The following is a 21,921-nucleotide window of genomic DNA, read 5'->3' on the forward strand; positions in this document are numbered from 1 at the left end:
AAATGACAATCCAACAAGCTCAGGGAGGCAACATGGAAGAGAGAATGGGAATTACAGGGAGGTCACAGGGACAAAGAAGAAAACCAAGGTACTGTGGGGGGCAGAGCCCAGAACATACATGGAGGAGCTGGTGATACCATGGCAGGGGTTTGGGAGACACACAGGGAGCTGGAAATGCAGCACTGGGGGTGCTGGGCTGTAATAGAAGCCCAGTAGGAGAGTAGGAGATTGGGATTGATGTGACGAGGAGATCATAAATCCCTGGGGCAAAAAAGCATTATTGATTGTGCTGCTTGTGAAATAACTTCTATCAATATGGGGCCATGTGCTTTATCTAAGTTGCCACTGGACACTAACAAGGTACCAAGCATCTGTTTACACTCTCTGGTGATAAAGCATACAGCCCTGGCACAGCCAAAACAGTGGATGCAAAATCTGAATATGCATATTAAAGAAGTTAAACATGGTGTCCACACTCAGTCACAGAAATAGAAAATACATGTGGGAAGGAGCCAGGCACCTCACCTGGAATGTGGCCCTGCACTGCCCTTTTGCTCTGCTCCAAATTGGATGAACCCCACAACATGCAGTGATGGAGTCAGGATACCTTTGGGGGGCAGGAGGCAGCAGGGACATGTCAGCTATTATTCCCTGTCAGCAAGCATGGCCCAGGTGCAGTAAGTGCCAGCAGCTGCAGAGACCTTGCAGCAGATGGAGAGAACAGTGGTCATGGTGCCACAGGGCAGGGCTCTGCTGCAGTTCAGCACTATGGGCTCTGTCAATAGGGACCTCAAACAGCTCTCCCCGCTCTGCAGTCAGGCTTTAGCATCAAGCCCAAGGCACAGTCTGTGTGCTGACCCAGCCTGCCTGCCAGGTGGTACCTCTGGGGCATCAGGGGTTCAATCACACTGCCAATACCATCACTTTTCCACGTCTCACACCCTGCACTTCCAAAACAGGGGGATGTGGCCCTGCTTCCCCGCATGTCAGTGCTGCTCCATGGTCTTTCAGGCAGCTGTACTCACTCCTGTGCCAAGAAGCTGAAGGTTTGCTCAGCCACAACACAACACTGGTGCTCTGCCGTGGCAGGCTGGGCTCATCTGTATGCAGCCACCAGCCATGGACATCACGCAGCTGCCTCACCTGTCCTTGAAGGCAATGTAACTAGACATATCGCCTCACCCAGACATTGCAGACAAAATCCATATATTTTGACTCTGTCACTTTGGTAGGACACCAGATATGTCCCCAGGCATCAGTGCAGAACTTGTTTGCTCCTCAGACAACATCCTAGAACCTCCTGTTCTGCTGATGTGCCACTGCTCTACACCTATTTTCAGCTTTGCCTTAAGTTCCTTGATGCCACCTGTGCACCCACTCCATACAAGTGCTCCATGTGCCAGAGGCTCTCTGAGGCAGCCAAGATGAATATCAGCAGTGCTCATTATGCTGTTTTCTAGGGCAAAGAGAGGCCCTTGCTCCTGCAGATTCCTTGTCCCAGTGCCTCATCTTTTCTGCTTTTGCAGATGAACCACACCACCACTTTCACCAGCAGAGGCGGGTGGGGTAGTGGCATTGGTCTCCTATGTTTGCATTAAGCAGCCCATGGGCAGCATCTCTCTGAGAACAGCACCAAGCATTTGGGGAGATGGGTATCAGCTCCTGCTCCAGGCACAGGTTCGTTAGGGCCACGATCCTCACTGTGGTTTGTCACTGTTTTGTCATTCACAGTAGCTCAAAGCGGCATAAAAATTCACCAGCCCCTGGAAGAGGCACTTTGCACTCACTGCATGGTGGGGCCGCCACACAGTGCAGTGAGGGTGATGTCCATGTCCTGAGCCATTCACACTGACAGAAATGCCAGGCCCAGCAGGGGAAATGAACAGATGGATAACCACCTGCTGAAAAGGAAAATGTTGATACAACTAGGTGTTATGGCAATTTGTATACTTCCTTTGATCTCAGCTTTATCTTTGTACTGCATATAGAAAGCAAAGAGAAAAACAATTAAGCTTTATGCTAAACCACTGAGTTTCTCAAATTCATTTTCCTGCTCCATAATGGGAACAGAGGATCGACTCCCAGCCTGCATTAATGAAAAAAACAAACACAAGCATAACTTCATAAGTGATAAAAGTTGCATTTCCAGGCAATTATTTATTTGCTTTTGCTTCTACAGAGCCTATCTATGCATTGCATAGGAGTCTGTTGGAAGCACCTCCAGTAAAAGTCTTTAGTCAATTTGTTTAAACTCTTATAATAATAAACAGCAACATTAAACAGCATTTCATCCACTAGGCCTCATAACCATCTCCTCACTTATTCCCATGTTGAAGCCTGGAAAAACTCAGTACACTTTGTCCCAAAATTCAGCAGATTCAGGTCCTGTAACTCCATGACTGAAAACAAGTTTCAGAAGAAAGACCCTGGGAGGATGATCCAGCTGCAGCCTTCCAAAGACTATTTAAGTGAGCACGGATAGAGTCCCTAGACAAACTCTTAGCTGTCAGGCCTGAACTCAGAGGAAATTCAGAATCTGAGTTCAAGTGACACATGCAACCTTTTATTTCTATGCCCACTCCATTCTTAGAAGTCACTTGGCCTTCAGGAAAAATCACTTTAGTGTTGTTCCCCAGGAGCCCTGCAAGCAGCTTGGCATGGGTGGCAAAAGGGCAATGCCACCAGCCTGCCAAGGAGTCACAATTTCAGTGTCCTTCCAACCCTTGCTGCTGACCCATGGTGCTCACTGAGCAAAGTACCTCTGCCACTGACAATATACACTGATCCAATATTTTGTCTCTATCAGCAGATAAAATCCACTTTAGAAGCTCTCTATATCTCCAGGCTGTGCATCTCAGCCTATGGAAAGTACCTTCACGTTATTACTGTCACCCTGTCTCCCCCTCATTTCTTTGCCTTGGTGTTGAGCTACACACTCACTGTAAGCCCTTGCACGTGTGGGAGTCCTGGGGCACTGTGAGCATTATTTTAAGTCTGGAAAGAGATGTGGGGCTTTTTTTTTTCTGGCAGAAGCTGTAACAGCCAGAGCTGCATCAATAACAAGTACTGACTAACACACAAGGCACTCTGAAGGCATTATTTATGTCAAAGAAATCACAAACCTTTCTTGATTTTTCTATCGCACCACGTGCATCCTGCAAGGTAGAGAGACATGAGGAGTCACACAAAGTGCAACCAGATCTGCTGTTTGTACCAGATGGCTATAGGTATCAGATGGAGCTTGGGACCTACCACTTTCCATACAGCTGCAGAACATCTGTGCCATTCCAGCTCTCTCAGTGAGAGGTCACCAGGGCCATTTATGTCCCCCAAAATTAATGGCATAACTGAAAACAAAATTTGGGTCCCCACTAATTCCGTACTTTTTCTCTCCTTTCTCCTCAGGTTTCCTGAGAGCTAAACATGCCATCCAGCTAAATTTGCACTGGGTCCTTCCTCCAGTATGTCCTTGACCACCTCAGTGTCTTATGCTATGTAGGAGGGGACATGGTTTGTTGATACAATCTGAGAAGCTGCAACAGGGTTCAGCACACACTGATATTAAGGCCAACCTTTGTGGGGATGGAGGGCTTCATGGTGTACAGCCACACAGCTCCTCCCCAAAAGCCATCCTGACTTCCCAAGCCCCTCGGGACTAGGTATCAGCTCAGGACTGCAGGCAGAAATGCAAGCTCTTCGCTAAATTCTCCTTTCAAGGTATGTCACAGGATGACTGCTGAGGGATCAGTGATGTTTTCCAGCTTAGAAACCCCACTTCCTCTCTCACGCACATTAGTGCCATCAGTCCTGAGTGAGCACCTTAAAAAGTTGGGCTTCCTGTGCAAAGTAACAACTTTATTTTCAGTGCCTGCTGCCCGCTCCCCCAGCATTGACTGCAGGGGACTTGGGCACAGCTCATACAGCAAAATGGCACCAGGGAAAGGGTGGTGCTTCTGACCCTTGTTTGGTGTCAGGGATGCCAAGGCAGAGTGGGAATGACACTGCATTTTCCTTTTCTGGAGCACCAGGCCATCTACTCCATGACTTAGCTGAGGCGCCGCAGGTCTAAGGAGAGGACAAAGTCGGTCTGTTCTGCTGTGGGCTCTCTGCCAGGCTCGCCCTGCCCAAGGCTGCTGCAATGCCAGCTTTCTCTGGCCCAGGGGGAAGCAACTCCGTGTCTCCTTCCCAAGCCCCAACCATGCTCCCAGACAACCATGAGCACTGCCAGACTCTGCTGATGCAGGGACCAGGGGCACAGGCTGTCCCACAGAGCCCCCACAGCCCATATGGGACTGGCCACCCTTGGCAGTGCCATCCCAGATGGGAGCTGCAGGATGTGGGCATGTCTGCAGGTTTTTGCAGCACTGCAGCAGCAAAAGGATTCAAATGCTCAGCCAGGTATCACCCGTCTGCAAGGCTAAACCCAAACCAGAGCAATGCTCCCTGCAGAGACAGGGATTTTGAGCAGTCTGAATACTTAATATTCCCCTTTTTGCAAAACTAGTGTTTTCATGCAATGCTGAGAACTCCATAGAGAAAAATAACTAGGTCAAAACTCCACAAACATTTGGATGCTGCCTGACTTCTTACCTGGAGCATCTCCATACATAACTGCATTCCCAAGCAATAGTGGGAGCCTTCCCATCACACAGGCAGCAGGAAGCACGGGTAAGGTTGCCTCACATGTTTAGTATCTCCAATGACATGATTATTAATCATTAAGTCAATTGCATTAATATTCTTAAGACTATCACACACCTGTTCCCTAGCACCATCTGGAGGCAAACTTAGTCCTTCGCCCAATTTAGTGGAAATGGTGCCTGTAGATCCAGGATAACAAATGGCTCCAGCTCCTCCAGATCAAACTCTCAGCAAAGATTCAGGTGTTTGCTGCTCTGAATACATGTTGTAATATAGACAAATCATGCAAGTTTGGTCGTTTGCTGCAGGCCAAGAACTGTTTAGGAACGTACATTTAAACTCAGTATGCTAACTCAGGTCAAAAAGCAGAACAGCACAGCTGTTCTGATAAAGACAGCAAAAAACCCTCCTGACCATGCAGTTTTAAGAAACTGAGGAAAACAACGTAGAGGAAAACAAAACTTCAATATGCATCACTTACATCACAAGCTTTTTCTCCTTATTTTTCCCCGTATTTGGGAGCTGATCTCTTCTCTAACCACATGCTCCTCAAAACAGGAAAAAACCCCAAATTCTTGCCTTGCAGTCCTCCACCCCAGAAGGCAGACATCAACATGATTTCAGAACAGGGCATTATAAAACCATTTTGCAAAGGGGCAACCAGTAAGAAGCTTAAACTGGGAAGAAAGAAAGGATTACAATTAAAAAAAAAATCACATAGGCACATGAGACATTAAAGAAACATGCCCAGATCTTAAAGCCAAACTCTTTCACCATCAGCTGCTATGATACATGATTTTATACCTGAGGTGGTTATGGACTAAGTCAGTACTTGTGTATTTTCTTGGCTGAGCAGGTAAAACTCCCCATAGAGACAACATCTCCACTTGCTTAGTGGCTCTTAGAATAATTAGGTGTCATGCAAAACTCACCTTGTTCAATTGCTGGTTTATAGTCAGCAAAATTCTGATCAATATTTCGCAGGCCCACATGCACACAGGTGCTGTGAGGGAGTACAAGATTCAGCTTTTAGGACACTGGCCAAAGTAGCAGAATCAACCCACGGCAGATGAAGTACTTGTTCAGAGACATGAGAGATGCAAATGAACACCACGTCTTTATCACATTCAAGATATTAGTATGGTGCATACCAAAGGTCTTTGAGAAATTCCCTATTTTCACCCTATACAGCTATATAACACTGCTCACTTCTTGAACTTTCCAAGAGCAAAACTCCACTTTAACACAAGATGCATGTTGGTTTTATTAATTACAATATAAATAATACTTTCTGCAATATCATATGTTTCAGTTTCTGAATCTATATCCGAAGAAAGTTCTGAAGTTTGGGGAATACTTTTAGTGCATTCTGCGTAGTCACTTTTATAACTTCTTCAACTGGAATTCCTTTAATTTTGGCAACATATTCTGCAGCAATGTAAATATTTTTGGGTTCATTTCTCACCTGAAAACAAAGAAACAAACCAACCAAGTTACAGATCCCTACAGACCACAGGTGTTTCAGAGTCAGTACTTCCTGACACAACTTCAGTCACATTGCGGCATGAGTTCCAGAAAAATTACACGAATCTGTTCTTCTTGATTACATTCCCTTGGTAACCTCTTTCACCTCTTGTATCCATGCTTACACTACTTCACTCTCCTGTACCAGTAACTGACCTCCATGAGGTGTGGGTTTGGATATACATACACAGAAGTCCTTCCCCCCTCATCATTTACCTGTTTTTCAGGCCCCAGAGCAGGAGAGTCAGTTTCCAAGCACATATTTTCCAGAGGTAGCTGTTTCACAAGCTTCTGCTTCTTGAAGAAAATAAGACAGCTATTAATTGCTTTATGTACTTAAACCTGTGGGAAAAATTATGAAAGGAGGACATCTCCTGCATTTAACAGCAACATCAAAAGACTTTGGTGCCACTGCCTGCACTTTAGCAACAATTTCTGAATGGAAACAAGAATACCAGGAGCTGCTCAAGAAGTCCCTTCAAATTAGGATTCTCCTGTTTCCTAAATATCTGAAGTACTGTTATCTCAACACTGAATCCATTGTTACTTATTAAATCATGCAGTTATATAATAATGCAGTTATACTGCAGTAAACACACTGCATTTAGAGCTACCAATGCAATTTTGCTATTCTCTGTGTATATATGTGTGTACCTTTGCTTTCCTTCCTCCAAGTTTCCAACCTCACCCCATCTATATCCATCTCTCAAACCTCCTCCACTTGAATGAAGCCTTTTCCTGAGCTTATGACAGAAAGTGATGATTGTGCAGGATGGAAACAGACTGCCACCTCAAAATAAGAGGTTAGCAAAGTTTGTAGCAGCCCAGAATAGAAATTAAAAGAGCACTCTCACCATATAAAGCACTGAATCTGAACAATGCCATCTTTAAGCAATTTAGCTGCTTCTTTACTTGTGATAATCAGAATTCTTCATAAGTCTGCAACTTAGCCAATTGTGAATGGATTTCATTTAGAACAGAAAGTGCCACAGCTCTGAGACAGAAACTAGTTGTTTTCCATGTGTCATGTCCCTACTCTAAAACAGTACAGTGACAGAAGCTGCCAAAGAAGAGTTCACCAGAAACCACATTAAATGAGAAGAAAAAACCCCCTTGTTTCTCAGGAACAGCTGAGTTCTTTTAGCCAAAATTTCCCCTCAGAAGCCTAGCTAAGGCAAAAGTCCCAGACAGACATTCAGCCAAAGTAAAAATGTGCAATGCTATAGCAACTGAAACTTCTCCTGAGAAGTGTCAGGTTACAGTAACTGTATGCAGGCACCGCTGGTCTCATCAGCCATCATGATAAGCTGTCAGCTACTACCTCCAATTCCCAGGCACTGAGAAGGAGCAGACCCCAGCTGCAATCAGGACAAAATGTTACCTGTTCACTCCTTATAATGGAAGGAGGAATGGAGAAGAAGTATCCAGCTTTCACCCCTTCCATCGCTACAGATGGCTTCCCATCAAACGCATGGAGCAACACCTTTGTAGCACCTTGGAGAAACGAAGCAAAACAAATGATCGGCAGGGTTACAGAGCAGGGCTGCTGTGTCAGCTTCCAATGGGACCTTGGTCCCACAAAGAATGAATACAGAATATCTGCACTATTGCACACAAACTGAAGTGAGGACATGGCACAGCTGAAGAAATTCTGTTGACAAAAGCCGTGACAGAGAAAATGCATTAAAAGCATACCTTGTTCCTTCAAGAGATTAATGGTTGGTCTTCCAGCTGAGCGGGAGTGAACATTTCTGCACAGCAAGGAGAGGCCTGGCATTAGGAAATTCAGCCAAATACTTTTTTTTTTTTTGCAAACATGAACAAACTAACAGCACCTTGGCACGGAAGTAATTAATCTGTATTACACCTTTTATCAGGAAAAAAAAAAGGAGATATATGTATGAATCATTGTAGCTAGTGAAGATATAGGGACAACATAGCCAAGGACAGGAAACAGAAGGTGACAGTATTGAAGTGTAAACACAGAGAAAATTCTATAATTAAATCTTAAACTGGAGATTGACTGGACACTAATGCCAGTTTAATCCATCTAAGAAAAGTTCTGTGGGCACTTACTAACTATAAATCTTGGGAAATATTTCCACATGTTACTGAGATCTGGCAAATTCTCCTACTATTATAAATAAAACCTACAAAGGCAAATCCAGTCTTCTTGCCAACTCGATCTGCTTGATCAAAACCTGTCTTTGTCCTTCCTTCTGTTCATCGGTGCTGGCAAATCTGGGAGTGAAATCTAGTCCAACCTACAGTACAAGAGGAGAAGGGAAAAAAATTTTACAGACCTAACACTTAACAAAACCATTATTTCATATATAAAAGCAAAAAATGCTTCAAAATTGCAAAGCATTTCAAAGTATGTATACTAGAGACTGAAATTAAAACAAGCTCAACTGTAGCTTAACTCAGAAAAAAATCCATTCTCAACCATAAGCTCTTCCAACTGCAAAAGCATTGGTGGGCAGATAGTTACTAACAAGGGTATTTAACACTTTAATCCGCAACTGGTTTTCTTGGGTTTTATATTCTATTGAATATTATTTCAGAATAAGTCTCAAATCTGGATCTCCAGTATAAGTAAAGTTTCTGACTTGAATCCATAGCTTTAGTCCAAACTCTAGCAAAAATAACCCATTACTTCTATATTTTTTTGATCTAAACACGTTCAGGCAAAATTTAAAGTCTGTCAGAGCAGCCCCATTCAATTACACCAACCAAAGTCTTTTATATATAGTACAACATGGCAAATTCAGCTACAAAGCTCTGCCAATAACTGCTTTTTCTGCAGCCACTGCAGAACCAGATATAAGTCCCTCCAGTACCAACACTCAAACAAATGCAGTCTACCCTAAAGCTTTTAAGCTTCAATTCCTTTATAAACAAATGTTAGACAGGGGACAATACGTGGATACAAATAGATGAGGAATCAAAAAAAAGAACTGTACAAGTCAGTGAGGTGTACTGAAATCACAGCTTAGCCTAACTTTGTCAGGGAAGAAGGCAGGAAGGCTCTGCCTTCAGGTGTAAGACGATACAACATAATTACGCAATCTTCCTACTACTCCACCAACATAAATTCCATCTATTTTCTAATAATAACAAGGAAGGAAAGGAGGGAATCAGGCAAATCTATGGAGGAAAGCACATTAAGAGAATTACAAATCAGACTTAGTGCTTGTTCAGACTGAAAGCAATACTTATACGAGCATACACAAAACCAAGCATTCGATAAGTTTTTGTAATTCTGGTGACAGCTGCTGCTGAAGAGGTTTAAACAAGTTGTGGAATTCTACTCACTTCTCCGATCCCCACCAATTTGTCTTTGTAGAGTTCTATAAGTGGCAGTGCAGCATCCAGATCCTGCGGGAACAAGTTAAAGATGCCTTTACAAGGGGGAAGGGTTATGAACTCAGCATGATGATTAAACTGTTCTTCATTGTTCTTAAATTCTGTACTTTAGAACTTGCTATTATTGCAAGTTCTGCAGTCAGATTTTAGAAAACTCCAGGATTTGACTTCTTTACTTAATAACCCTCTCGTCATATATGTATATAATATTTATTTGAAATACTCCTAATTTCTAGCTATCTTTTCGCAGTAGCAGAAGAGGTAATTAAAACGAGGCCCATAAACAATCCGATAAGATTAAATGGCTGCAAACAGCCAAACAGCTCCCTGAGTTTTTCAGGTTAAGGTAACAAACAGTAGCCTTCCAGCTCCCATGTTAACAAAGGGACATCTGCAAATGCTGTTTGCTGTAAGCAAAGCACTCACTCGGGATTTTTTAAACTGTTTCACTGCAGTAATAGGGCCAGATGACTCCAGTGAACAATTCTGCTTTAGGACTAATATGGACAAACCTGGGGTTTGGTCCACTGGGTCTCCTGCATCACAGGGAGCAGAAAAATCACTGGGCAGAACTGAAGGTAAATCAGGCAGACTGGAGCATCCTGTCGTCTGTCCTGAAAAGTCCCAGCTGTATTTTATAGCCTGTGTTTTACCTTCAAAGTAACACTGCGCTGCTCCTCTGGAGAAACTTCTTGAACGGGATGAACGCCCAGGCATGGCAAAACAAATCCTGGGAACCTAGACACGGAACAGGGATAGGCAGTGTGAGAGACGCCAGAGAACCCAAGTTTAAGCCCAAGAAACCCCAGAGAACCCAAGCTTAAAGCCAAAAAGGGCTGGCCTGATGGAGGAGGAGGAGAGCAGCGCGTCCCCCGTCACCTCTCGCCGAGGCGCGGACACCGCGCCCGGGACACGGGTGGGCGCCGGGACCCCCCAGCCGGCCTCGCACCTCTCCGACAGCTCCACGACGCTCCGGAACTCGCCTGCCTGCTCCGACACCACCACCAGCGCCGACACGGCCGCCTACGGCACACAGAGACCCCCGGCCTGCTGAGACACCCCGGGCGGCGGGGCCACGGGGGAGCGGGCAGGGGGTCCCCGCCGGCCGCCTCACCTGCTCCGCCGCCCGCACCACGGTCGCCACGTCCTGCAGGAGACACGCAGCGTCTCAGCGCCCGGCCCGCACACCCACCAACCCACCCACCCACCGCCACCCCCAGCCCCGCCCGGCCGCCGCGCCTCACCGTGTAGAAGCAGGGCGCGGCGAGGTGGCAGTGACAGTCCACCGGCCCCGCCATGCCGCGCCCCGGGGGGAGCGCCGGGGCGGCCGCGGGTTCCGCTTCCGGGCCGGCATTTTCCCCGCGTCCCCGGCGGGAAATGGCGGCGCCGCCTGAGCCCGGGCCGGGGCCGGGTATGGATGTAGAGGGGGCGGTGGCGGCGCGACGGGACCGGCGGGTGCGGTGCTGCTCCCAGCGCAGGCTGCGGGACGTGATGGAGCTGTGCGCGCCCTTCGTGCGGACCGTGCTGGAGGGACAGCCCGGCGGGGCCGCCGCCGAGGGAGACGCGCTCTGGGTGAGCGAGGAGCGGGCTCGGCCGGTGCCGGCACAGAGCGGCCCTGGGGCCGGCCCTCGGCCGGCGGGGCGGGGGAGGCTGTTCGCCCCGAGGTGGCCCTTCCCGCCTTCCCGAGGGAAGGATGGAGGGATTGAGGGATGGATTCCAGCCTCTCCCGTGTCTTGCAGAACTTCGAGACGGCGCTGCGGGAGAACGTGACCATTAACGGGCAGCCCTGGGAGGAGGCCACGGATGACCCCAGCCCGCCGAGCGGTACGCGCTGGTTTCCATTGATTTCCTGCTGGGCGGGTTTGTTTTGGTTCGGTTTGGCTTTGCCCAGAGGCAAAGGGTGGGGTTGAAGGGGGAGGTTCTGCCTTAATGTACGGAAGTAAAAATTCGCTACTGGGTTAATTGGGCGTTGGAAAAGGCTGCCCAGGGAGGTTGTGTAGTCCCCAGCACAGAAGGCTTCCAAAAATTAGCTGGACAAAAGTGTTCTGAGCAACCTGTTTTGAACTGGGTGTTGGCCCTACTGTGAGCAGGAGGTTTAAGTCACCTGCTGAGGGCCCTCCCAGCCCTGAGTGTTGAAGGCATTGTCCAAGATACCTTCCTATGAAGGGACCCTAAGAGATTGTCTGTTGCTGCTATTTAATATACAAATTAAGTAAGTGTTGAAAATTATTGATGTATAATAATATATAAACATATGTAATGTACACAGTGTGATTGTAATGATTGTCTTTTAAATAATATTAGTGGAGATTCTTGGTAGTCTGGTGTCCAAATAAAGTTTCAGTGTGGTTCATTTGCTCACCTGTATTGGTATGAGATGTCCTTTACCTGCAACCTGATGCTTTTTACAGTTGCATAAAGCTAAATACAGATATAGTGAACTAACTATGGAGAAAGAGCTCCTTGAACTGGTTTTTAGTGAGGAAGCTTTGAGCAAACCTGGGCTCTGAGCAACCTGATCTAGTTGATGTCCCTGCTCGTTGCAAGGGGCTTGGACTAGATTACCATTAAAAGTCCCTTCCAGCCCACTCTCTGACTCTATGAAGCTTTTGCAGTTGTTGTTCTAGAATGACAGAACTCCAACTCCTTTGACTACAAGGTCAAAAATGCACTGGTCTCATGATGCAAAATGCTAAACCGAGGTACTGTCATCCGCCTGCAGCTGGCATAAAACAGATGTAAGGACTATGTTGTGCTTTTTAATTTGGCAAAAATTTACTTGTGTGCCTATCTCCGATGTCGTTTGAATCACTAAGAGATCTGACATTTTGTGCCTTCCATGTTTACATTAGCCAGTGGCTCAAGTCTTTTCTATTTATACTTAAATGATTTCATGGTGATCCTTGAACGAACAACCAGAACAAACCCATAAACTCTTAAAACCTTGATTTTGCCTTTTGGAGGTTTGCAACGACCTGATTCTGCACAGAGTGACCCTGAGAGTTCATTCTGCTTTCTTCTGTAACTTATTTTTTGCGGTTTGTAACAATGACGTGTGATGTCAGGAAAGTGCAGACGTTTACTTGTCTAAATTTTGAGACTAGTTTTAAAATAGTATCTTAAGCTTTTAAAATTGTTAAGTTTAATTTGCAGTCCTGGAGAAGTTAAGTGCCTTTAGTAGAGTAGCGGTAATAAAAACACTAGTTCACAGCTGAAAATATGTTTTAGGTGTTTAGTCTGACCCTGACATTGGAAAACAGAGCTATGAAAGGTAGCTCCTACTATGTTTTCTCTTGGTCCTCAGGTGTTTAAAGCAGGCATGTATATATTTTGCAAATTCGTTGTGACTAGAAATTGTAGATGTTGTCAGGATATAGAGTATTTCCAGGAAGTGTGTTTCATTAAGGTGGCATTGTATTTTGTCATGTTAAACTGTATGTTTGTGCTCTGTGTGGTATAAAATCAGTCAGGCTTCAAATTACTGCTTGTACAGTTGGAGTTTGTTTAATACTTGTAGATCATACAGATAAAGCATTTTTCTTTCTGCATCTTGCACTGCTTTTCTTCAGTTGAAAAACATGTGATCTCAAAAGACAGCTATTTCTTTTTAAGACTTTCTTCGTAGATTCAGAGTTCATAGAATGTTCATAAAACATTTTTTATTTTTGCCCAGATGATTCTCCCCCTTCATGCCCGCAGCGCATTTACTTCAAAATAACTGGCCAGCATCAAGTTATGCTCCAATTTCTGTATTGTCTTAACAAGGAGATTCAAGACATATATGCATCTCTTTGTTGATAATAATGCATGATTTTTTTATTTCAGATATAATTTTTTTTCCTACAAATTAGTCTCCAAAAAAAATTGTAGGAGAATTCCTGCAACAACTTTGTGTGTTTGTCATTTTTAGGTTCCAACATGGAAAATCTCGAAGATCAGTTTGATGAACTAATAGTAGTGACAGCAACAAAGCGTAAACAGTGGACTAAAAAGATACTGGTGCATGCTATCCAAACCATGAAAGCTGAGCAAGAGATGTTGGTGAGTAACCTAAAATTTTCAGAAAAACTTTGCATATAGTAGCTGCTGACCATGCGTAACTTGAAGAAATAAATCATCTGATATTGACCTTTAAGCTTCTTCCCATGGTTGCTTTCGGTTATTTGTCATATAATTAAATGGGTTTGTTGCATTAATTGGTTCTTCAGTAAAATGAGGATTTCTACAAAGCTATGAGTGAATTGGGTCTGTGGCACAGTTCAGCGAGTTACTTAAGCAGATTGAAACAATCTGGTGCCTCATGATTTACAAGCCAGTATGCACCTATTGTCACATGTTTCTGAAGTCCTTGCCCAAAGGCTGGTTGAAGTGCCAAATGTTACACTACATACAGATAAATAGTATCATGCACAGTATATGGTGGTTAAAAAGAATGTCTGTGACTTCTTAAGTGCTTTTTGCTACACTGTAACATTTTGACACTCAGTGTAAAGTTATTACTGACATTAAACAACCCAGTCCTGTCTTTGGTTGCTACATTTCTTCCCTGCAGTTACATTAGGCCTACCATTTGCTTACCTCCTGATTAATTAGGATTCCTTTGGCAAAAAAAAAAGGGACTAGAGGCAAATACTGGCACAAGTTGCCCAGTGAAACTGTGGAGTCTTCATCCTTGGAGAGATTCAGGCTCTGAGCAACCTGCACCAGTTGGCCCTACTTTCTGTAGGGTGTTTAGAGGCCCTTTCCAACTTCAGTTATTCTGTACTAAAGAAGATGGGGATGCTTTTCCAAAGTTAAGAGCCTGCATTGCATTTCTGAGGACTAAACAAACATTAACTCTCTAGTTAGCCAGGCAGAGATGATTTACAGTAAGGAAAAGGGCATAGGTACATATTTGTCTTAAACCTGAGATATCATAAAAGGCAATATATGTTAGAAAATCTCTGTTTTGTCATTATATCAAGTGTGTTAAACAAACAAAGTCAGCTCAAATAAAACATGCTATTACGGAACATCAAGATTTAGCAAGGCAATTTAACTTTTCTGCAAAAGGAAAGCTATATGCTACCTGAGTTCCACAGTGGATTAGTTATTTAGAATGCCTCTCATGCTACCTTTTTACTCTTGCTGATCTCTTCAAAGTTTACATCACTCTACAGCTAGATTATTTCAATTAAAAGTGGCTGCAAATATAGAAAGTTTAGTTATCTCTCTGTAAGTATGTATAGAAATAGAGAAAGTTTAGTCTGTCTCTGTAAATGAAGTGTCTTTTTTTTCCTCTCAGAGCTACTTCTGTGAAGGTACTAGTGATTTCTCTGCTTTTGGTTGAGGATGTTTTGTGTTCTTTCTTGACCCTAGCTAACCCTGTGGTGCGTGTTTTCTGAGGCATAAAGAGCAACTATGAAGATTTGGTTTATCTGGAGGGAACTACTAATTTATGGTGGTGATCTCCATGTAATTGCCAAAGCAAGAAATCACCCTGTGGGTTTTCAGTCAATATGTTCTCTAGTGTTTGAGGCTAATGCAAGCGATGTTTGTTCTTCTGCTGAAAAGATGTGTGAACTGTGAAAAAATTTCTCTGGGAAAACTACGAGGAGGAATTGTTTTTGCTTGAAGAAGGTTGAGGGACAGCTCCTGAACTGGAGAATACTAACTTGCTGATGATATAACTTGTGTTCCCACATCTTTGGTATTTTTTCCTTCTTCTCTGTTAGTTAGTTCTAATTCCACCTTTAATATAGCTAAATATTGGTTGTGTTCATTTATTATTAGTTTACTTCACGTCTCAACTAACTGCTGTCAAGTCACAAGACTCACAGTTTGTGAAGCACAGTGTTCTTACTTTTGCATAAGTAATTGCAGGGCTAGAATGAAGTCATTTAAGTCATTTTCTTAGCTTTTTGTCTTAATGTACCCTTTGTTGGAGTTTGTGCCTCTGTGAAAGCGCACTGGTTTTGTGAATGGCCCCTTAGAAGCCAGAGCAGCTCTTGTTCCTCGGTCATGCAGCAGGTGGCAATGCTTCTTCTGAAATGCTTGGATTTCAGTTCTGCTTTAATAATTAGAATTCTGCAAACTAAAGCAGAGTCTGGAGATATGTTTACAGAGAATGTAACTGTGTTAACCAGAGTACTGTTTTCAGTAACTGAACCTCTAATATATTCTTGATGTAAATAATTCCACTACCGTCTCCATTGTTCTGACTGCTGTGTGTATATTAGGTATCTGTTAAAGCAAGAGGGTATTTAAGAATTTTTCCCTTTTTTTTTGAATATGTAGAAGCTCTACAAGCCCGTGGTAACACCAGAAGAGATAAGATCTCAGCCTTCTCAAGGTAAAGGTTTCGTGGGGACAGCAGCTGTACTAGGAAACACTGCCTACTTACTGGCTAGCTGTAAATGTTTAAGAAGTTTTCTTTCTTTGAACTTGTTTAAATTATTGGCTGTTAATATAATTAACTAAAATAGCTACAAGTTTCTCATAAATTAGTGTATTGCTGCCTCAGTTTTCTTGTGTCCATTTCTCTTGTTCTAAGTGCAGTCTGCAGTACTTAAAGGCAAAAACTGGCCACTCTGTATGTGTGTGTTGGATAGGAATTGTCACAGAGCTACCCCCAGTAGTTTTCCTTACTTCTTTCCTTCACCACTGGTGGAGGCCAGATGGGGAACTAGTTGGATCACTGACATTATACTTTGGCCATTCTTGTGTTCCTTGTACATGAATACTAGAAATGCTTCAATCTCTCTTCCTAATCAGACAGTTTCTTCAGGGAATTGAAAGCTGTTGTGCAGTACTCAGTGATGGCACTGTTGACGTCGCTTGCAAAGTAGGAGTAACTTGCAGAGTAGGACACAGATTTTATCCTGCCTGTGTCACATGTAAGGGTTGATGAAGGCACAAAACTGCAAACAGCATCATAAGTTTGCTGCATGCTTGTGAAAGATGCCTTGTACAAAGTCTATGGAACAAGGTGGTGGATTTGGCAGTGGGTGATTGGGATGTGCTTTCTTGAGGCTGGCCTTAAGAAATGGAAAGTTTTGTGTTGCCTGTTCCTAAGTATGAAAAAATGACAGAATTTGCCCGTGCAGTTCTAAGTTGAAAAGCTTGGTTAGAGAACCCTCACTACGGATTACTGCCAGGATGTAAAGCTGGTGTAACAAGCAGTGGTGCTAAAAGTTTGAGAAGCTGAGCTTAATCTTCCAGTTCTCACCCTGCTAATCTAACTTCGTTCTAAGCATCATTTCCTCTTTGTAAATGGAGACATTGCTTCCAGAAATGCCAGCCTGTGCAGAGCAGCTAGTAGGAGTGTCAGTTCATATCTGGGTTCCAAGATCTATGCTTTTCTGATGTGAATTAACTACTTCTTGAAAGTTAGTAGCAGTTTGCACTATGGTATTGTCTTTTTAGGTTTGGTAACAGCAAAGTTGTAGCAAAGATAGCATAGAGTTTGTGCTGAATTTTAGTATTAGGTACTCTTTGGGAAGTTTGTGTATCCCAGTTTAGCAAGTACAGTGGCCAGAAACTAAAAATGTTTAGATTACTCAGTACCTTTCGTTTCCTTTTTTCGTTTCCCTATGTTTTGGAAAGCCTTGAACACTGAGGAATATAATGCCATCTATGTCAAGCTGAACTCCTGCAGGCAAATTTCATTTAACTGTGTGTCAGCCTTTCCATATAATAATCCAAATAATTACTTCTATTTTTACTTAACTCCTTTCTTGCCATTTCATAGCATCACCAGTCTTCTCATCCCAGCACTCTAATGTAAGATTGCTTCATTATGGATATAGCTTTCTTTTAGGGAATGTCCATGCCTCTGGGGTGTGTTTTATGAGGCTGCTGTTGGACTGTTTATTCTTCTAAACTCTGATGATACATTTTAGTATTCATGTTCATATATGGATTATATGTTCCTAAACCATGTCTGATCTGCACATTGGACATGTTGACAGTTTAACAAACACTGTCTCTCGCTGCTCACCACCTTTCAGCAGGGAACCACTGTAACCCTGTGCTGGAATACACTGACTGACTTAAATTATCTCCAGCAGCAGTAGAGAGATTGACTTCAGAGTGGAATGCTGTGTTTAACCCTGACAGGGTTTAGGGGTGTGTGCACCCTCTAACACTGTGTCCTACTGCAGACACTAAAACCCTACAGAAAAGTAATCGGAGTGGAGATGAGGCTGCTTAGTTCCCAGAAGCACACTGGTCTGCTTATTTTAAGTTTTGTGGATGGTGGAGAACATGCAAAACAGTTTTATGATAGCTGAGGGTTTAACTCTTGAATAAAGAATTATTGTGTTGATGATCTTATCATATTGCTACTGCAATCAAATATATGCCATATTCCTCCCAGTGTTCTGCACCTGCTGCCTGCTTCAGTGTTACTGAAAGCTTCTTTCCCCTTCCCTTTCCCCTTCCTCTTTCCTTCCTCATTAGCACAGCAGAATTCATGCAGTTTGTGTTGCTTATGCTTGGTTCTTTTTGGTGGTAATCCTTGGTAAATTAAGCCAGAAGAAAAAAAAGTAGCCTTTATTGTAAAAGCCAACTTGCTGGAGACATAAGATTATTTATTTCCCCTCCTTAAAAGGATTTCCTTCGTCTCATTTTCTCCACAGTTGCGTTTATTTGCCTTCTTTTGTGTGGTTTTTATCAAATGTAATGTGAGCTTGAAAGTTTTGAAAACAAATCTTTCTGTATAATTATTTATTTCTTAACAACTGTTCTCTTCCTTTATGTCAAATAATGGCTTTGTGTCTCATGGTTTGCATAAGCTGTAGGTTTTCTAGGGAAGAACTCCGTGGCTTGTCATAGTTGGGACTGCTAGACAGTAGTGCATTTTGAGTGATAAAGAATAATACTAGTGAGATAAAGCATATCAGTTGTCATCCTCAGCGCTATAATGAAAGCCATGTGCTGCAGATTTAAGTTTTATACAGGGACTCCACTGCTTCTCTGTCCAGTTTCTGATAGCAAGTAGTGGAGGGAGGGAGCTACGTTTCAGAAGGTGATTTGGGCTTTATGTTTTTCTGTAGATGCTCACATCGCGGATCTGAAGCAGGTGGCAGAAATGGTATCCAAACAGATCAGCGCAGCAATGAAGGTGAGATCTCTGTGTGCTCCAAGAGGACATGTTTTTATTTTCTTGATCTGATAATATGTCACAAAACAGGCTTTCTAACTCACCCTCATGATAGTTTTTTACAAAAAAGCCTGTGCGTGTACTTCTGAAGTAGGTACAACTGCTGAAGTTGTCTATAAAGCATTCCCTGTCACGTGGTAGTAAGGAAGATTACCCTGTGGCTATAGGAAATACTTTTTACAGAGATTTTGGAACCTGCAGCATCTGGAAAATAACACATCTTTTGAAGACCTGTACAACATCATGTAGAGTGTGACGTGTTACTTCAGTACCTGCTTAGGCATCAGCTGTGGTGTTCCTGTGATACTTACTCTGCTTAGAGATGTCATGAGGGAACACTTAACCTTGGCATACTCTTTGCATTGCCTCTGGGCACAGACTCTTGTCACCACTGGGGTGGTAAGTCTGCATTCCCAACCTTCACCCACCATCCTAAGGATCATCTCTGCAGACTTGGAAACTTTTGTCCCTGTCAGAATCTAATAAACATACTTCATTCATTGTAACTGTTACTTTTCCTATGTAACTTGAGATACTTGGGTTTGTTTTTGCAGTCTCTTCCAGCACTCACAGAAAGAGCAGAAGGTCTTTCCCATGTGTTGACTTGGCAACCAACCTTGGAACTCTGCAAGCTGCGGCAAGAAATCTTTGCTGGTGGCCAGGCAAAGGAAGAAAATAATGTCCAAAATTTTGTACCACCAGGAGAAGTCACACCAACAGACGCTAATACCAGTAAAAATCCTTATGTTTTGCTAAAAAGAAGAAAAGCTGCAGATTCACCAGAAAGAAAGCGCTACCCTCTTCGACAGAGGAAGATTGCTCTCCGTGCGTGAATTTCTCGTTTTGTGTTTTCAGTTTGGAATCTCAGTTGTACTCTTGTTCCGTTTGCTCCATCGTTTCTCTTAAAACTCGTCTCCTCTCAGTGCTGTGTATGGGAGCTTCCTTAATTAGCCTTCAATCCCTTGTATTTTGTATCCTTCAATATTTGTATTTTTACTGTCATGCTGATGGTGTATGAAAGCCTGTGCATACCAGTAGCATTCAATATCCAGCAAATGTATCGCCATTTAGCTCTCATTTTTTTGCTCTTATGTTGCAGCACTTAGGTCGACTCCTTGCGCTTCTCAGAGTTCATGCGCATGCTTTTTGTATGTGGGCAGTCTTTAGGAAACCACTGAATGCTCATTTACATTCAGCGTGCCTCTAAAGAGGTTGGAGGATGTCTAGTTCTCCTAATGCACCTTCATTAATTACTGAGTCGTGTGGCTTTCATTTTAATAAATGAATTCACACTGGACCATATTGCAAATACCAGATTTCATAGGATGTTAGAGTTTTTAGAAAATCCATGCACAAATGTGACATTGGTCCCTGCTATTCTGCCTTTCCTGAATATAGGTTATTTAGGCTTATTTATAGTCATATTTGTTTAAACTTGGATTTTTAGTAATTGTATGTATTTACTTGCAGTGTGCTCTTCTAAATAGAAATTTAACCATCAACATTTTAGGGTGTGATGTTTCATTTCATGTAATCCAATTGTGCACTCTGGGGGTTTCCTGGGCACTGTGTCTACACATTACAGGATCTTGACTTGGGTCGTGTATGCATTTCTGATGTTTGACTAAACTCTAAAGATCAGTACAGGGTACCAGTAAATTGTATTCAGCTGAGCTTGCTCACTTTTGTTTTCTTTACCCATTAGTACCTAGAGGATTGCACAGTATTACTAGATTGAGCATTGTGCCTTAACTATTTATAAACTTTTCTGGTTTATAGTTTCACGTGCTGATATGTAACATTCCTTACACAGTAAATGGAGGGGGTTTTTAGATGCTTTATTAATGAAATGTACTGTGGTAAGAAGATAGGTCCAACCCGATGTTTGAGACTGAAAATTCTCAATAGAATGTGACAGATTTTAGCATTGTTATTAGACTTTATGTATGTAATCATATGTAAATATTTTTCCCGTCATTCTTGTAAATACAAATGTGTGTTTTTATATGAAGTAAATAAAATCAATTGAGGAAGATCAGAGTTTCAAATAATGTTGTCAGTTCTAATCCTGGAATAGATGGTGACTGAGCAGTGAGAGTACTTCAGAAGACAGTTAAATTTTGGCTTGAGTAACTGAAGTAGTTCCATTTACTGCCTTTGAACTCATGGCTGTTATTAATCTCAGGGCTACAAAGCATCTAATGTAAGAGAGGACAGGATGTGAGAGGGACTGGAGGTGCAGAGCTGTGAAACGTGTGACTGAGATGGCTTTTCACGCAGCAACTTGCTATTTTAGCTGCTTTGAGTGCCTGTGCTCTGTGCGGCGTTGAAAATCCCCACCATGGCTTTCTTCACCAAGATCCACCGATACTCTTTGAGTGTTCCCAGACAAAGTGAGCCCTGCAGGATTTTGCATGGCTACCATTATAGTACTTGAACATTTTCTCTGTTTAATAGGAAGATTCTCTGCTCTTCTCTGCGAATAATAGGTAAGTACAGAAAATAGGTGCATCTCTTTGAAGGAGTCCCATCAAAAATGGCCAAGGTAGGACAAAATCCTTACAAAATACAGAGAGAGCACTGTGGATGAAGACTTAATAATAGAATTACTGGATTCATGCTACAGTGTGTGTTCATGTTAAGAGATTGTGGGATAGTTGGTCTGTGCAGGATTTGAAGTAAGTGGGAATGGATGCCCCGAGCTAGGGCAGTCGGGCTTTGTTCCATGGCCTTTGTTTCAACTATACTGAGTGGAAAAAGAAAACAAATGCATCTGGAAACCCTGGCCAAATGAATAGTGTAAAGAAAGATAAACCAGTCAAGATTCTAAGTGCAACATAAAAACTATGAATTTAAAAATCTCTTGATGACTACTTTTGGCCAAGCAGCACTAGAAGGTGTCAGAGAACTTCCCTTTAAATACAAATTCTGTGATGAGCTAAACTCAACACTTGAATGTTCACCTGAATGTTCAGGTGGTTTTCAAATGGTTATTAAAATTTTCTACAGCCAGTGATACATGCAGCTAGCTGTGCCTGGGGTCTGTTCTTCCCACTAGCAGAAATACACAAAAGACTTCATTTTTTCCCCATTCCAGTAGCCTTATGTCCTTCAGTTAACTTTTCATAGGAATTGGCAGTGTTGTGCAAGACAAGTGTCTAATCAGGCTTCTACTGAAATGTCACAACATCCAACCTTCTTATTTTTAACTTGGGGCGAATCAGTATTGCATCAAGAAATGTCTGGTA

General features: G+C 43.0%; 2 protein-coding genes across 2 annotated transcripts; one reads left to right on the forward strand and one right to left on the reverse strand.

Annotated features, from left to right (window-relative positions):
- Positions 1-2,124: 2,124 nt before the first annotated feature.
- On the reverse strand, positions 2,125-11,177 carry TATDN3 (TatD DNase domain containing 3). The gene is made up of 10 exons (XM_027723716.2): positions 10,776-11,177; positions 10,646-10,678; positions 10,481-10,554; positions 10,185-10,269; positions 9,481-9,543; positions 8,320-8,429; positions 7,861-7,916; positions 7,547-7,659; positions 6,382-6,462; positions 2,125-6,106 (listed from the first exon to the last, which is right to left on the reverse strand). The coding sequence occupies exons 1-10, from the start codon at positions 10,827-10,829 to the stop codon at positions 5,963-5,965; spliced, it is 813 nt and encodes a 270-aa protein (XP_027579517.2). The 5' UTR covers positions 10,830-11,177; the 3' UTR covers positions 2,125-5,962.
- NSL1 (NSL1 component of MIS12 kinetochore complex) lies at positions 10,713-20,721 on the forward strand. Its single transcript, XM_027723718.2, has 6 exons — positions 10,713-11,103; positions 11,271-11,355; positions 13,442-13,572; positions 15,808-15,862; positions 18,567-18,634; positions 19,228-20,721. Exons 1-6 carry the CDS (start codon positions 10,828-10,830, stop codon positions 19,504-19,506), a joined length of 894 nt encoding a protein of 297 aa, XP_027579519.2. The 5' UTR covers positions 10,713-10,827; the 3' UTR covers positions 19,507-20,721.
- The last annotated feature ends 1,200 nt before the right edge of the window (positions 20,722-21,921 follow it).

The sequence above is a fragment of the Pipra filicauda genome, unplaced genomic scaffold (assembly GCF_003945595.2).
Source record: "Pipra filicauda isolate LSUMZ 115617 unplaced genomic scaffold, ASM394559v2 scaffold221_size1283894_pilon, whole genome shotgun sequence".
Lineage (NCBI taxonomy): Eukaryota > Metazoa > Chordata > Aves > Passeriformes > Pipridae > Pipra > Pipra filicauda.